This window comes from Rhincodon typus, chromosome 6 (genome assembly GCF_021869965.1).
Source record: "Rhincodon typus isolate 14 chromosome 6, sRhiTyp1.1, whole genome shotgun sequence".
Taxonomy (NCBI): domain Eukaryota; kingdom Metazoa; phylum Chordata; class Chondrichthyes; order Orectolobiformes; family Rhincodontidae; genus Rhincodon; species Rhincodon typus.
The window spans coordinates 55,905,080-55,919,930 of NC_063337.1; the positions used below are offsets into that span (position 1 = coordinate 55,905,080).

At 38.8% G+C, this 14,851-nt stretch overlaps 1 protein-coding gene across 1 annotated transcript in view; it reads right to left on the reverse strand.

The window, feature by feature from the left end:
- LOC109935037 (disks large homolog 2-like) overlaps positions 1-14,851 on the reverse strand; it is an 890,971-nt gene that overhangs the window by 189,200 nt on the left and 686,920 nt on the right. The window contains exon 17 of the mRNA XM_048598394.1: positions 13,308-13,422. Coding sequence (XP_048454351.1) covers positions 13,308-13,422 — 115 coding nt within the window. The remainder of the gene's footprint in view (positions 1-13,307; positions 13,423-14,851) is intronic.

Here is a 14,851-nt window from a genome sequence, read left to right on the forward strand (position 1 = left end):
TCTGCATTGAAAAACTACCATTAAAAGTGCCCTAATCCCAATTTCCTGCACTTGTCCCATATCCTTGAATGTTATGATATTTGAAGTACTCATCCAAATATTTTTTAGAGGCTGTAAGATTTCCAGCCTCCGCTAACTTCTCAGGCATTGCATTCCAGATTCCCATCACCTGCTGAGTGAAAGTTTTTTTTCCCAAATGGCCCCGAATCTCCTTCCCTTTACCCTAAAACTATGCCCTCTTGTGGCCGACCATTCCACCAAGGGGTACAGCTGCTCAATGGGCCCTGCCCATACCTCTCATAATCTTATGCCCCTCAATCATGTTCCCCCTCAGGTTTCTCTGCTCTAATGAAAACAATCCAAGCCTACCTAGTCTCTCCTTATTGCTCAATTTCTCCATTCCAGGCAACATCCTGGTGAACTTCCTCTGCACCCCTTCTAGTGCTATCACATCCTTCCTGAAGTGAGGTGACCAGAACTGCATACAGTACTCCAGTTGTGGCCTGACCAATGCTCTTGTACAACTCTAATGTTACCTCCTTGCTCTTATACTCTATGTCACGACTGATGAAATCAAGTGTCCCATTATTCCTTCTTAACTATCCTATTCACATGCTCTGCTGACTTCAGGGATCTGTGAATAATTATCCCAAGATGCCCCTGTTCTTCTAAGCTACCCAGTGTCCTGCCATTCATTAAATACTCCCTCATCTTGTTTCTTCTGCCAAAGTGCATTACCTCGCACTTGTCAGAGTTAAATATCATCTGCCAATGGTCTGCCCATCTGACTAACCCATCTATGTCTTCCTGTAACCTAGAGGAACCATATTCTTTATTATCAACCACTCTCCCAACCTTGGTGTCATCTGCAAATTTGCTTAACATTCCCCCAACATTTTCATCTATGTCATTTATGTATATAACAAACAATAAGGGTCCCAGTACTGATCCTTGCGGTACACCACTGGAACCCAGCCTCCAGTCACTCAAACAGCCTTCTACTACTATCCTTCGTGTCCTATTAGTAAGCCAGTTTCTGATCCATCTTGCCTAGTTTCCCTAAATCCCCTTTAACTTTCTGAAACAGTTTTACATGTGGGACCTTGTCAAAAGCTTTGCTAAAATCCATATATACTACATCAACTGAACTTACCTCATTCACACACTTGATCATATTTTCAAAAAAAATCTAACAAATTTGTTAGGCATGACCTCCCTCTGGCAAAACCACACTGATTATGCCGAATTAACCCATGACTTTCCAAGTGGGTATTAATTCAGTCCTTCAGAAGTTTCTCTAATAGTTTGACTCATTGATCTGTAATTTCCTGGTTCATCTGTATACCCTCTTAAAACAAGGAATCACATTAGCCATTCTCCAGTCCTTTAGCACTTTCACTGCAGCCAGAGAGGAATTAAAATTTTGTGTTAGAACCCCTGCAATTTCCTGCCTCGCCTCCCACAGCAGCCTGGGACACAATTCATTTGGGCCAGGGGATTTGTCTGTTTTTAAACCCAACAGATATTCCAATATTCCGTTCCTTACAGTCCCTTTTTCTGAATTCTGTACCTACGTTCTCCGTTACCAGACTGAAAACCAAAGAGAAATATTCATCCATTCATTCAACACCCTTCCAATATCCTGCAACTTTACACATAGGTTCCTAATGGGCTCTACTCTTTCCATGGTTAACGCTTTCCCTTTAAGGTAGTTATAAAATAGTTTAGGATTCTCCCTAATCCTATTCACAAGTCCTTTCTCATGCCCCCTTTTTGCTCCTCTACTTGCTTTTTTAAGTTCCCTCCTGCACTTCCTGTAACTCTCTAGGGCTGCAACTGAACTGCTCCCTTTGGACTTGCTAAAAGGCTCACTCTTCTTCTTTATCTAGTCCTGAATTGTCCTAGAAATCTAGGGTTTTCTGAATTTATTACTTCTACATTTCCCTCTAAAGGGTGCATGTTGGACCTGTACTCTCCGCAGCTCCTTTCTGAATGCCCCTCCCCAGCTCCTTTTGAATGCTGTAGGCTTACCCACAAGGAACTGTTCCCAGTTTACTATGGCAAGATCCTGCTTTATTATAATAAAATCTGCTTTCCCCCAATCCAAAGCTATCATTTGCATCTAGAATGTCAAAACAGCAGATACAGGGGAATACCACCACCTACAAGTTGCCTTGCAGGCCACTCACAATCCTGACTTGGAAATATATCACTATTCCTTCAGTGTTGTTGGATCAAAATCCTGGAGTTCCTTCCCTAATAGCATTATTGGTCTACCTGCAGCACATGGACTGCAGTAGGTCAAGAAGACAGCTCACCACCACCTTCTCAAAGGCAATGAAATTGGCCCAGCAAGTGATGCCCACATTCCATGAATAAATAAAAAAAAATATTACACTTTGAGAAGTTAATAACAATGTGATGTTCAGATTAAATTGGCACTTAATTGTACTAGACGTAATTTTGACAATTTTGCTGGCATCACACCTGCTGCAGATATCTACTGTGGAACATGCAAAAGTTTGTAGGCAAGGGATAGATTCCTTCATGCACAAGCTACCTTCAAGTGTTAATGCTTTGAGAATGCAACTCAGATGCTCACCTTATTTAAGAGGTCACAATTTAAGACAATGTCGTATTCAACTGGTTGGCTTCAGCCCTTCTCGGAAAGGGGTAAACAATGGCTTAGATATGCTCTTTGCCAGAGGAACATGTGTGTGAGTTGAGTGTGTTAATTAGCTGAGGACGAGGATGACACCAATGACAAGCAACCTGAGGAGACCAAGCAGCAGCAAGCTGGGCAAAGGAAGCATATATAAGATGCTTTCTAATTGCAAGTCATAAGTTTCTCTCTTAAATAAAGTTGAGACTTCCAAGTAAATTGAACCTACTTAAAATTTCAGTGCGAGAATGGTCATTCTTTGTTGTGGAACACAGTAGAAGAATATGTCCAAATGCAGTCAAAAGTACTTCAATACTGTTTTTGCTAATCAGGGGTCCAGGTCATAATATTTTCCTGTAACATTTCATTGTCATACTGGCCAGTCTGTGCAGGCTCTGTGAGACTGCAGGATTTGAGAACTACCATGTTTGGTGTCACTCACAGCAGGTCTCCTCTGCATCAATGAAGTACTTGTGTAATGTAGATGTTTCATTTACAGTCTCAAGACATGCATAATGTCTCATTTGAGATTTGGTCCTTGCCTGAATTATGCTTGAAGTGCACTGAAATCACTGAGGCATTTTGGATCCATTGTCTTGGATCCATTCCTGCCCGTTTTCATATTCTTTACATTTTGCCTTTTTCAAAATAAAAGAGATTTGATCATTTGGAGAGAAGCAAAGTGACTCATATTCTCCTATTGAAACAGTTACATAGGAATTATTAAATATAAATCTTATTTGTTTAATGTAAACAGCTTTCTTTTGCTTCACTCATCAATAGTTTAAGTGACTGAAGATACAGGGAGACAGAGCTGAAAAAAATTCTCTCATATTTCTCCAATCATTGAACTCTTTTCTCCGCAAACAGATTGTACACTTCTCAAACAGATTTTATGATGTTTCTATGGTAACTCTGAAATGGATCCTGCGGATAATGATGGGTTTGCCTGTAGAAAGAGGGAATTAAATTCAGCTTGTATTATTGGCTTGAACAGTGGATTTTATCTGATCCATATTAGATATCCACTGAATTTTATTTGTTCAAACAATTTTTCAAGAATCCTGATGAATGTACCTGAGAGCGCTACAGGAGTTTCTAAGCTTTTCTAGCACAGCCACTGAACTATTCATCCATTTCAGCTCCTACTCTTTCATCTTTTCATGATGTCTGAGTGTTTATTGTTACAGTCATCTGTGTATTTCAACTCTTAAGGGTGATGTGCAGTAAGTGAAGAAAACCTCATAGGATTCCAACTATTTTACTCTTTCTAAAACATTACACAGAGCTTGAAGGTCACTCACTCTAGTCAGGTATGATCCTCAAATATAGAAATGTCAGGGTTGATGTCATCATTTGGACTTTGAAACCAAGTTATTTTGGATCTATGCAAATTGCATGCATTCTCTAAGCCACTAGCTTTTCTAGCAATGTTGAGCCTACAAAGGCCCAGGAATGCATGGTATTACATTTCTCAGAGATTCTTTGAAGTCCAGAAGGAGCATGAGTGCTTTTTCAAGTTCAATAATGAAACCTTGGGCAAGGTCTGCACAGGTTTACCCCTCCTCTGAACACAATTAGACGGGACATCTTCCATTGATCTCTTAACTTATCAGGGACCTGTGGCCCTTGCATTAAGCCAAAACCTCAATTATCCACTTCAGTTTCCCAGTAATTGCTATGAAGAAATATACATAAGAATATACATATATATGTTAAAATCTCCTGCACCTAACACTTCCTGGTACAGGATAGATCATGATCAGCTTCAGCTCATTCAGAGACACTTGTGAAGAAGTTGTTGACCCAGAGAATGCAGCATCTGAGTACAGTGAAATACGAACAATATTAGCTAATGTTGGGACAAGAAAAGAACATTGTTCGTAGTGCTTGGGAGCAGGAGAAGACCATTTGGCGTTTTGAACCTGCTCTGTCATTTGATAAGATCTTAGCCAACCCAGATGTTGTCTGAACTCAATCTTCAGGTGTAGCCCTTGGTTCCCCCGACTATCAAAAAACTATCTAGCTCCACCACAAATAAAATCAATGACACAAATGAAATAACTCTAGAGGCCAATATCCCATCACCAAGTCATCCTTTATTTACACACAGAGAGTCCTTGACACTGATCCAGCTTCCTCAGAGCCAGCTCTTAAAGTGAGCAGAATCTCTGACACTCCTGCTAATATCTGGCAGCCAAGGTTCTTTGGTTGGGGCTGTTAATCTGGTCCAATCAGGGACCTCATATCCTATTATCTACCTGGCTGCCATCGTCACAATCACTACACCAGCCTTCATTGTTCACAGGGGAAAATAATTCCATAGACTAGCAGCCCTCTCAGTAAACAAGCTCTACTCCTCCCTGTCTTAAAAGGGGAGATCTCTAAGTTTAACTATGTCCTCTATTTCTAATCTCCCACACAAAAGGAATTAGCCCCCTTAATTTACATGTTCAATAATATCACCTGTCATTTCTCTAAACTCCAACAAGACTAGGCTCAACCTGTTTAACCATTCTACAAGTGAATCTTCTCTGAACCGCTTTAATACAATGTATCATTTTTCAAAAAAGGAGATCAAACTTGTACACAGTACTCCAGATGTGATCTTACCAAGGAAGAAACTGGATAATCATTTACAGCATCTGCATATCATTCACAGATGGACAATTCACATAATTAATTTTTCAGGTTTCACACTACCAGAAAATATCTGAAACTTAGGTTGTACTATTGCATTATCCATTGTGGATCCTGCCTTATGTTCATTCTTTACAGTATAAACTCTATTAATAGAGAAATATTGCATATTTTAATGAGCGTGTGCAGGTGTGTTTGTCTGTGTATCTGGTTGTTTGTGTCTGTCTTTTTATTTGGAGGGGTTTGGGCAGCTGGACTAATGTTCTAGAGTCTTAGGTTCTAATCCTACCATGACAGCTGGGAGAGTTTAAATTCAAATAATCAATCAAGAGTGAAATGCTAGTCTCATTAACAATGACAATAGGCTGGATTTTACAAGTCACCCTTGAGTGGAAAAGCAGGTAGCAGATGTGTAAAATGACTCTATGCTGTAACTACCACAACACTGGCTGCCCTGGCCGTTGTAGATCTTGGTAGACCTAGCAGCTCAAAACTAAACATCCATGAGGCATTGGTGGGATTCATCAATCAATCTCTGAAGTCTTTTACATGATATTCTACTAAGTTATTTGCCACTGACTAAAACCTAGTAAAAACAAAGTGTTTTAGTTCTAATGACATTTGGTACCAGATTTCGAGTAACTACTCATTGAATGTTTCCGTTGGGTTGGTTTCTGACCACAGCTAATGGCAAAGTTAAATGGTGAACCAGGGAGTTAGCAGTAAAATAGGGTGGTCAGGGTTTCTATGCTCCCCCAACCCATTCCTACCACAACGTAGAGTTAAAATCAGTTCCATGTCTTTCAGTGCAATTAGATAAATTAGACCTCGAATTCAGGAAGACAATGAAAGGCATCTTGAAGATCCATCATCAGTCATTCCTATTCTGCCAAAATGTTCAGCATCCACCCTGTTGGAGTTTGGTAGCAATCTAGAGGGGATTTTTGTTTATTTCTTCATGAGATGAGAGCATTGCTGGCTAGGTCAGCATTTATTGACCATGTTAACCACAATTGAAAATGCATCGTGTGTTACAGGACTGTTAACAGTGTGTTTGGATAGAGATTCTCTCCACACTCAATTTGGTAATCTTACAATCCAACTGGAGGCATTGAGCAATAACTAATTTTTAGGTTACTTCACAATCTGCCCCTCTACATCAGTTTACAGGGCACAAACCATACACAAAATATATTTTATATAGAAAGGTATAGTCAATAAAATTTGTATTATAGAGTAATGATGACACATAAGGAAGTCATCTGGTTAATCAAGTCCATGGTGGCTCTCTGTAGAACAATCCAATGAGTCCTATTCTACCTCTCTATCCCAATACTTCTGCAAATTTGCTCCCCCCAACTATCTATCCAATTTAATTTCAAGTTATTTAACCTTTCTGCTTTCACTACCTTTTTAGGCAATGTGTCCTAGGTCACTATGAGTACTGTATAAGTGGTACTTTTGGGAACTATATCAGGAGTATTGTTTTGGGTAGTGTACCAGGAGTGATATTTTAGTAAGTATACCTGGTGTTTTGGGTATACAAAATCTGTGTTGTTTCTTTTCAATTTATTAGGGTGTGTTTTGGATTAATAGGATTACACTTTTACTGTGTGTCATAATATCTCTGAACAAGTTGATTAGTAAATATCTACAACTTCACCAAGGATCAATTCCTGTCTAGCAAGTGCAGAGGTGCAGCTATCAGCAGCTGAGACTTCAAGATACTTGTCTTTTGCTGCTTCACTATGGTGATCTGGCTTTCAGTAAGGAATTTCTTCTAGTCGTTTGCAGTGATTGTATGTCATTCATGAATTCTGTGAAACAAATAGATAATTTAACATCTTTGTTACTTTCTTCAACAAAGGGATGTAACTCTTCTTGAAAGTGAAGCAGAGACTTCATGAACAGTGCATCCAAGAGTACAGGAAGATCTAGCACCTCATCCTCCACTGAATGATACAAGTGGTACATTCCATCCATCTCACTGTCCAGAGGAAGAGTAAACTATGGTCTATAATACCCTTTTATGATTAGTCACCTTAGTCTTTGGGTTCTTTTATTCCTGCCATTTGGAGCTTTACTTTTGACAAAACTTAAAGTTTTGTATTATCCTATTGCTGGAGAGTCCATAGTGGAAAGCAATTCCTGATGCACTGAATCAACGTCAGTGTCCTCAATGCTTGCCAACCAAAGAATATTTAAAGCTTCACAAGCATCTCTGTTAAATAAAGTAGTATAATGGTTAGGAAGGCATAGAAGGTTTCTATGATTTCTCTTCCACTGTTGTGAAGTGTAGCATGCTTTTGACTTCTACCTTTGATTTTGATATACTGAGTGCCCCAAAGTTAAATAGAAGATATTCTGAGAATCTTTTGCCTCAACTGTTGCTCTGCATTAGAAAGAATTGATACATTTCCCTGTTATTCAATTTAAAATGAGTTTTCTTATCATTAACAATGGCATCTGCATACCAGAATTTGCTGTGTGAGTCTGAAACATCAGGAGATTAGAAAGTCTCCAACAGACCTGCTCCATCAGTCAGAAATAATTTATCCAGCTCCTCAGCATCCTGTAATGTCCACACATTTGCAAATGGCTATGTTTTCTTTCCCTTTTTCTGTGTAGCAGTGCAGCTCCATTTTGGTCTTTCTATTGGTATCCATAATGCTCTGTAATGTTGGTTGGGCTTAGCACATGCTTGTGGAGTTCCTTAATGGCATCAAACACATTCCGTTTCATCATGCACTTCCTAGTGGTGAATTTTGAGTGTTCTTTCCAACGTGTAATGATCTCTGATTCAGTGTAATGTTTTGCTCACCGTTGACTGATTCATTTTCTTGCCTCCTCCTGCGCTTTGTCAGTTTTGTGTGGGATTTCATTCCCCATTGTCTGGTGCCTAGGTAGGTCTTGAAGACTGTTGCTCACTGCTCTGGTCACTGATGGGCTCTTTTTTCCAAATTTTTCCCCATTCCTGGGGTCAAATCACTGGGTTGATCTTGTCCTTCACCTGTAGCAATAAGCTGTCTCTGGGATTCACTTCAGGCACTCCTTTCCATGCCTCCGCATGAGTGAACATTACAGACTTTACTCTACACCCATGGATAATGGCATTAAGTCTGTTGCCGTAAAAGAAGTCGCAGTGTGCTAGTGCTCTAATAATGGAGATTGAGGCCCAGTAAGGGCCAAAGTAAACAGGCTCATAAACATTCTACATGTTCCAATCCAAGTAAAAGAACATTGTCAGAATAGTAATTGTGACCTCATCTAGACCTGTACTGGAAAGGGGAGGATATGGTTGGGGAGGTAGACTCCTCCACTGCAACTGGAATTGACACTGACGTGGAGTAGAAACTTATTCCAAATTCTGTTGGGTAAGGTGCCTGCTATGTGCTCACCCTGGCCTCTGAATTTTCTTTTCACTTTTCTTCCTACCCGTTTCAATATTTCAAAATCGATTAACATTCCATTTATTCCTTTGAAACTTTGGTCACCATACATTCAGCTAATTTTTATAATCTTAATTTTGGTGTTCAATCCAACATGTCAATTGTATATGCCCTATGAACTGTCCAATTACCCGCATTTCTACTCAGTGACTTCACAAATGTATGCAGGTCAATGAAGCAACAAAATAGGTGCATCGTTACACAAAATTATTGAACAAGGGGGTTAATAATTTGTCACAATCATTCGTTCACTTCAGCAAGCCTTTAGATTATTGAGCTTTATAAAATAGAGTATTATAAGAGGGAATAAAGATTAAGGGAAATGAATCCAGGGAAAGAATGAGTTAGAATAACAGACAATGAAATGACAACAACTAGAGAAGTGACCCAAAAGAACCATTATATTCTCCTGCCTGAAATGCTTCACTAATGGACATTTTCCAAAGGTAACTAAAGAGCATTTAGTTACTAAAAAAAAATATGAGCTCTGACTATAAAGTCTGCTGCTTTACTGGAGACACTTGCATGCTAAATTAGCAAGATGTCAATTTCTTCTGTGATCTTCCTAAGAAGACAAGACAGCAAAAGACCTACTTGTGATTTACAATTTTTCCTAGAATGAGCTTTAATCTTAGAAATTTTTTTCACTACATTTTTCCTCTCTGTGGTCTTCATTCAATTTTTGCTTCTGTCCATCTCCTCTATCACTCTTTGAGGTGTGAACACTACTGCTACTACTGTAGTTATCATTGATAAAGAATTATGTTGCAGCCCAGCATCACATGGGAAGAAATACGCTGATGGTGGTTTGTGGTGAGATTGAAAATGCATTGTGGAAGGAAAAATGTTCAGTACATACAGCAGAATCGTATAGGGTCTGAATTACATCAGCTATGGTGGGATTTATGGCAGAATCATACAAGAAGTCCGGTAAGGCCTATTGCAAGGTAATAGAATCAACTTACTGCATCTATTATGTATCTGCCAGGCGATGAGGCAAGCTACTCGCTCTGCAGCATGTTGTCAACTAAAGGGGATTACAGCTTGTTAAACACCTTATTAGTGGCACAACTCACCTCATTAATATTCAGCTTCCTATCTTACCTAATATGCCGAACAAACTAGATGTCAAGAATCCTTGAAGTCAGAATGGGTACTGGTAGCTTCAGCTTGCTGCGGGCTGTGAACATTCTTCACATTGCTCCACAGCAAACAGTATCTTAGGGCATGATCCATGACACCAACTGCCCACTACCTTCGTCCATGGACAGTGGCATCTAACATTTGCCATCTCATGATCCACATGGCATCTCTCCAGTCACTTGCATGATATTTATAAGGCTTAGAGTTGTACTGCAGAGCACACATTCAACTAGCTATAAAGGCTGCTGTGAGGGCATGTTGTCTGCAAAGATAAGCACCTAGCTCACAAGTCCCTGTATCATCAGCCATGGGCACAATTACATACCATCTAGACTAGGTGGTAGTGAATTAGGAAAGGTGTTTAGATGGAATGTAGCATAACAAGATCCAATGATGTAATGACAAGAAAACTGTGGGACATGGTGGTTAAACAGTGAGTAGGGTGATAGAATTCGGGTTGAATGTTTGAGAGAGTGACAGTCATGCTGGCTATGTACCCTGACCAGATGGTTTTGTGGCTGTTGTGCCATTACTTAGTCAGTGAGTGAGGGGTAACACTAGATTGCCAACCCTGAGTGTACAGAAGCCTTTTAAAGACATGTGACTGTAAGGATGCTGGTCTATTGACAGATATCCCACTGAGTGGTGAATTGCTCCAGAATGATGTGTGGTAAGATGGAGGTTAGAATCAGATGAAAGGCATGTCATGTGGTGGCAGGTAGTTAATGAAATGAGTTGAGTAAGATACAGGGCTTGCGGCAAAAAAGACTGCAAAAAAAGACACAACCAACATTTAGACAAAAAGAACATAAAATTCAACCTGTATCAGAGATAGCAGGAACTGCAGATGCTGGAAAATCTGAGATAACAAGGTGTAGAGCTGGATGAACACAGCAGGCCAAGCAGCATCATAGGAGCAGGAAAGCTGACGTTTCGGGCCTAGACCCTTCATCAGAAATCAGATTTCGTCAATGTTTTCTGCCTCAACTACTCATTCTCCATTCTCTATAACAATCTTTTAAAAACAAGCTAATTTTCAAAATTTTACATTGGTAACTGTCTGACTTTGATATGCAGCTAACTTTAGCAGTCAGAAAGTATTGCTCAGCTCTAGAATGGGAATTTTTATGCCTGAGGCCCAAGAAATAATTAAGTGCATCTGCTTTGGCAAGGGCAGATAGGCTGCCCTTTGGCTGCCAGACAGGCTCACCTTCTATCAACAGAAAGTTCTCAATGAGTTCAGGAATTCCAGAAGCAGGGGTCACAGTCAAAGGATAAGGGTCTTTTTAGAACAGAGAGAATGAGAAATTTCTTCACCCAGCGACCAGTGAGCCTGTTAAATTCTCTGCAACAGGAAACTGTTAAGACTTTCTAGAAAGATATAGGTATAGTTCTTTGGAATAAAGGGATCAAAGGATATCGGAAGAAAGTAGGAACAGGGTACTCAGTTGGATGATCAGCCACGATCCTATTGAATAGCGAAGCAGGCCTGAAAGGCTGAATGGCCTTCTCCTGCTCATATATTCTGTATATCTATGTTTCTAAGTTACTTTTCTTGTGCTTCAGTCCTGATGAATACAAGGCAAAAAGCTTTGACTTCATGTCTCTTTTTAGGAACATTTAAGTTTTGTCGTACTGAGTAATTAATTCAACGATGAAGTCGAGACTGCACCTAATTCAGTTGTGATCAGATCAATGGCAGCAGAGACATGAAGAAAGCAGCTTTCAGTTTAGACTTCATTCATTTTTCAATCAAATTGCTCAGTTGCCCACTCTTCGCATTTTTGTACTAGAAACTTCATATTACATAGGGAGAACAAGAAGAACTTGTGTTTATCTATTATTAACAAATATATGGGTAGTGTGAATGGGACTTAGTGCAGGTAGCAGACAATAGAGTATACAGAGGCCAACCAAGAATGTGTTGGGATAGTCAAGTATAGATAGAACAAAAGAAGGGACAAGTGTTTCAGCAGCAAATGAGCTGAGGCAAAGGTGCAGTCAAGTGACATTATAAATGGCTTACTTCCTGACTTTTCTGAGCATTCAGTTTCTAACTAGCTAAGCAAGATATACTATAGTGATGAGGATTCATTTATTTCCTGACCTATCTTTTTTTCTTATTCCTCATATTCTGGAGAAGATGAAGAGCTTGTATTGCTGCAGCTTATGACTTTGTGATGCAGTGGATTTATAGTGCAACTTGTAATGCCATAAACACTGAGCTATTATTTTTGTGTGTACCATATTTAAAGACATTATAAAATGATTTACTGAAGCACACACAATGGTGGAGAGGTTTGGCAAATGCCCCTTCTGAAATGATGGATTGATTGCCTATAAATACTTCTCCCCTTAGCAGCTTAGAAAAAAAATTGATTATTCCCAAGACACAGCTTTCGATTTCAGGAATAAATTGCACATCAAAACTGCCAGTAAGTACAGAGTGACTTTAATTTAACAGTCTTCAGAGGAACAGAGTGACGTGAGTAACAACAAGGTCAATGGTACCTCTCACATCACCAGTGGTGGAGCTAATCTGCATGCATTTTTCTCCATAAGTAACATTGTCAGCAAAGAGGATAAAGTTAATCAATTTATTAACATTGCTAAGTATAAAGGTGTTTATATGCTTGTCTAATGATATGAAGTAAAAAGCCTTATCAAGGTTGCATTACCCATAGACATTTAGAGTTATTTTAGGTCCAATAAGAAAGGATTTTCATTATCAATACTTTTTCTCTGGTGAAAAGCTCCAGATGCTGGTTCAAATCTTAAGCCTACCTACATAGCTCGTTATGAGATAAAATGACTATTATTTCAACAGCTGCAATAATATTTTAACATATGGTGTGTCATTTACTGATGAAGCATGACCTAAAAATCCATTTAAAACAGCAATGGCCTAGAAATTGGATCGCATTTTACAGGCATGAAAAGGCTGCTTAAATCTCCAATAAGAGCGAACATGGATGAAGCATCTGCTTCATCAGTGAAGGTACTTCAGGTGCTAAATAATGAAAAAGTGGAATAATAATGGTTGCTAGAGGTAATTTTAACCTCTCTTTTTACTTCTCTTACCATGGAAACAGAAAGAACAGGCTTCTTTCATCTTCTTATTATTCATGGACTACTCCAGGTCACTGCTAATTGCTTCTGGCCTCACACAAACGCACTTGAGCCAATGCTGGCAAGCTATCACTAGGACTGTGACTGGTGCCTATAATTTGTTAGTAAATAAACGAATGTGGCTGGCAACAGTGGCCCAACTATTTGGCTTGTTCTGGCTAGCTTTGTATCCTTTTCGCGTTGTGATACAATTACTATACAAGTCTATGTATCGGTGTACATTACACTCTATGTAACAGTATAGTTACCAGTTAAGTAAATAAATAGCAAATAAATTTACTTACCTTACATACAATGAGCGTTTCTGATTAGTTCTTAGGGAACCAGACCCAGAACTCATGCTGTGATTCATCATCTGTTCCCGTAAGTCATGGATTTTTGCCTCAAACCGGCTGTACTCTGAATGGAGAAGGTGGGAATTGGGAAGAGGAAAAAAGATGCAAGTATTTTAGCTTTTATTTTCTAGCATTATATTCAATTTTGGGTTTATCAAAGTGAAATCACAACAATTATTTGAACTTATTCTATTTCTTCCCAACACGCCCTCTCTTCACCACATACATTCACACCCAATGCCAGTAAACTCAAAGCAACGCTATGAAAACTGCAGTGTTCATGGAGCTGAATTAAGTTCATTTCTGGGAGAAAGATGCAGACCTTTCTTTCATTTGATTCTAATGTCAACAGATCGACAATAAGTACATCACAGCCATAATACTGTAATCAACCATATGCATCATTGCCAATGCATTACTGATTTCATTCAAGAATGTATGTTAGCTTTCACCTCTAAAATTATTGGGCATTTTACACTACAATATTGCAGGGCTTATGAAAAATGTATGCACATACATATATGCAAGAATTCATTGAAAATTCTCGTGCAGCATTATATTGCAGAAAATCAAACAACTCAAACAGATTTAAGTGACATCTATATTCTTGCTCACATTTATATTAGTATTAATACCATACAAAAACCATTTTGCACGTACTAATAATTAAAGTAGAAATTTTATCACAATACAGAATATGAAATGTGTCATAATTTACTGATTTTGCAAAACATACTGATATATAGCTATTATATTATAAAATATTTTTAACATATTGTCAGGAGGGAGGAAAAAAAAACAAGAGACATACAATCAGAACTCAATAGATTTGCCCTAAAGCTGTGTCTTTCAGCCTGCACAACACTTGCATTCTGCTCCAGAATAATTCAAAATTACAAATGAAAATTCTATCTCCTTAACAACTGTGATAGCTTAATCATACAGCTTATTGCACTCAAAGACCAAACAACATCCATCTCATTATCTCAATTCAATCCATGGCTACAAGAGGAATGTTCAAAAGTTTAAAATTAAGAAAGAAAATAATGATATGACAACTCATCAAGAAGAGTTAAGAAAACATAAGCCAAACTCCTTCAAAGCATAAATAGAGAATTATATTGCAAACCACGCACAAATTTACAATAGCAGGGTAATGTCGACAACCAACTGCGAGAAATCACCAGGGAAACCAAACACATTGCAATGGATTTCTATAAATCTTCATTCCCGTTAATTTCAGTACAAACACTTTAAACTGATGCTTGAAATCAGCATGCTGTTAATGTTCCCTGTTCTTTAAAAAAATAATTAGCTTCTCCCCTAAAAGCAAACCTACCTTGCCAATTATGTTCAAATCTTCTCAGATGTAACCAGATTCCAGGGCTATCCTGCCACAGCAGCAGCAGCAGTACAGCTCAAGAAGGAATGACCCATTAAGAATGTGCAGTCAAACCCAGTGTCATTTCACCAACCTATAGCATTGGTGTTTT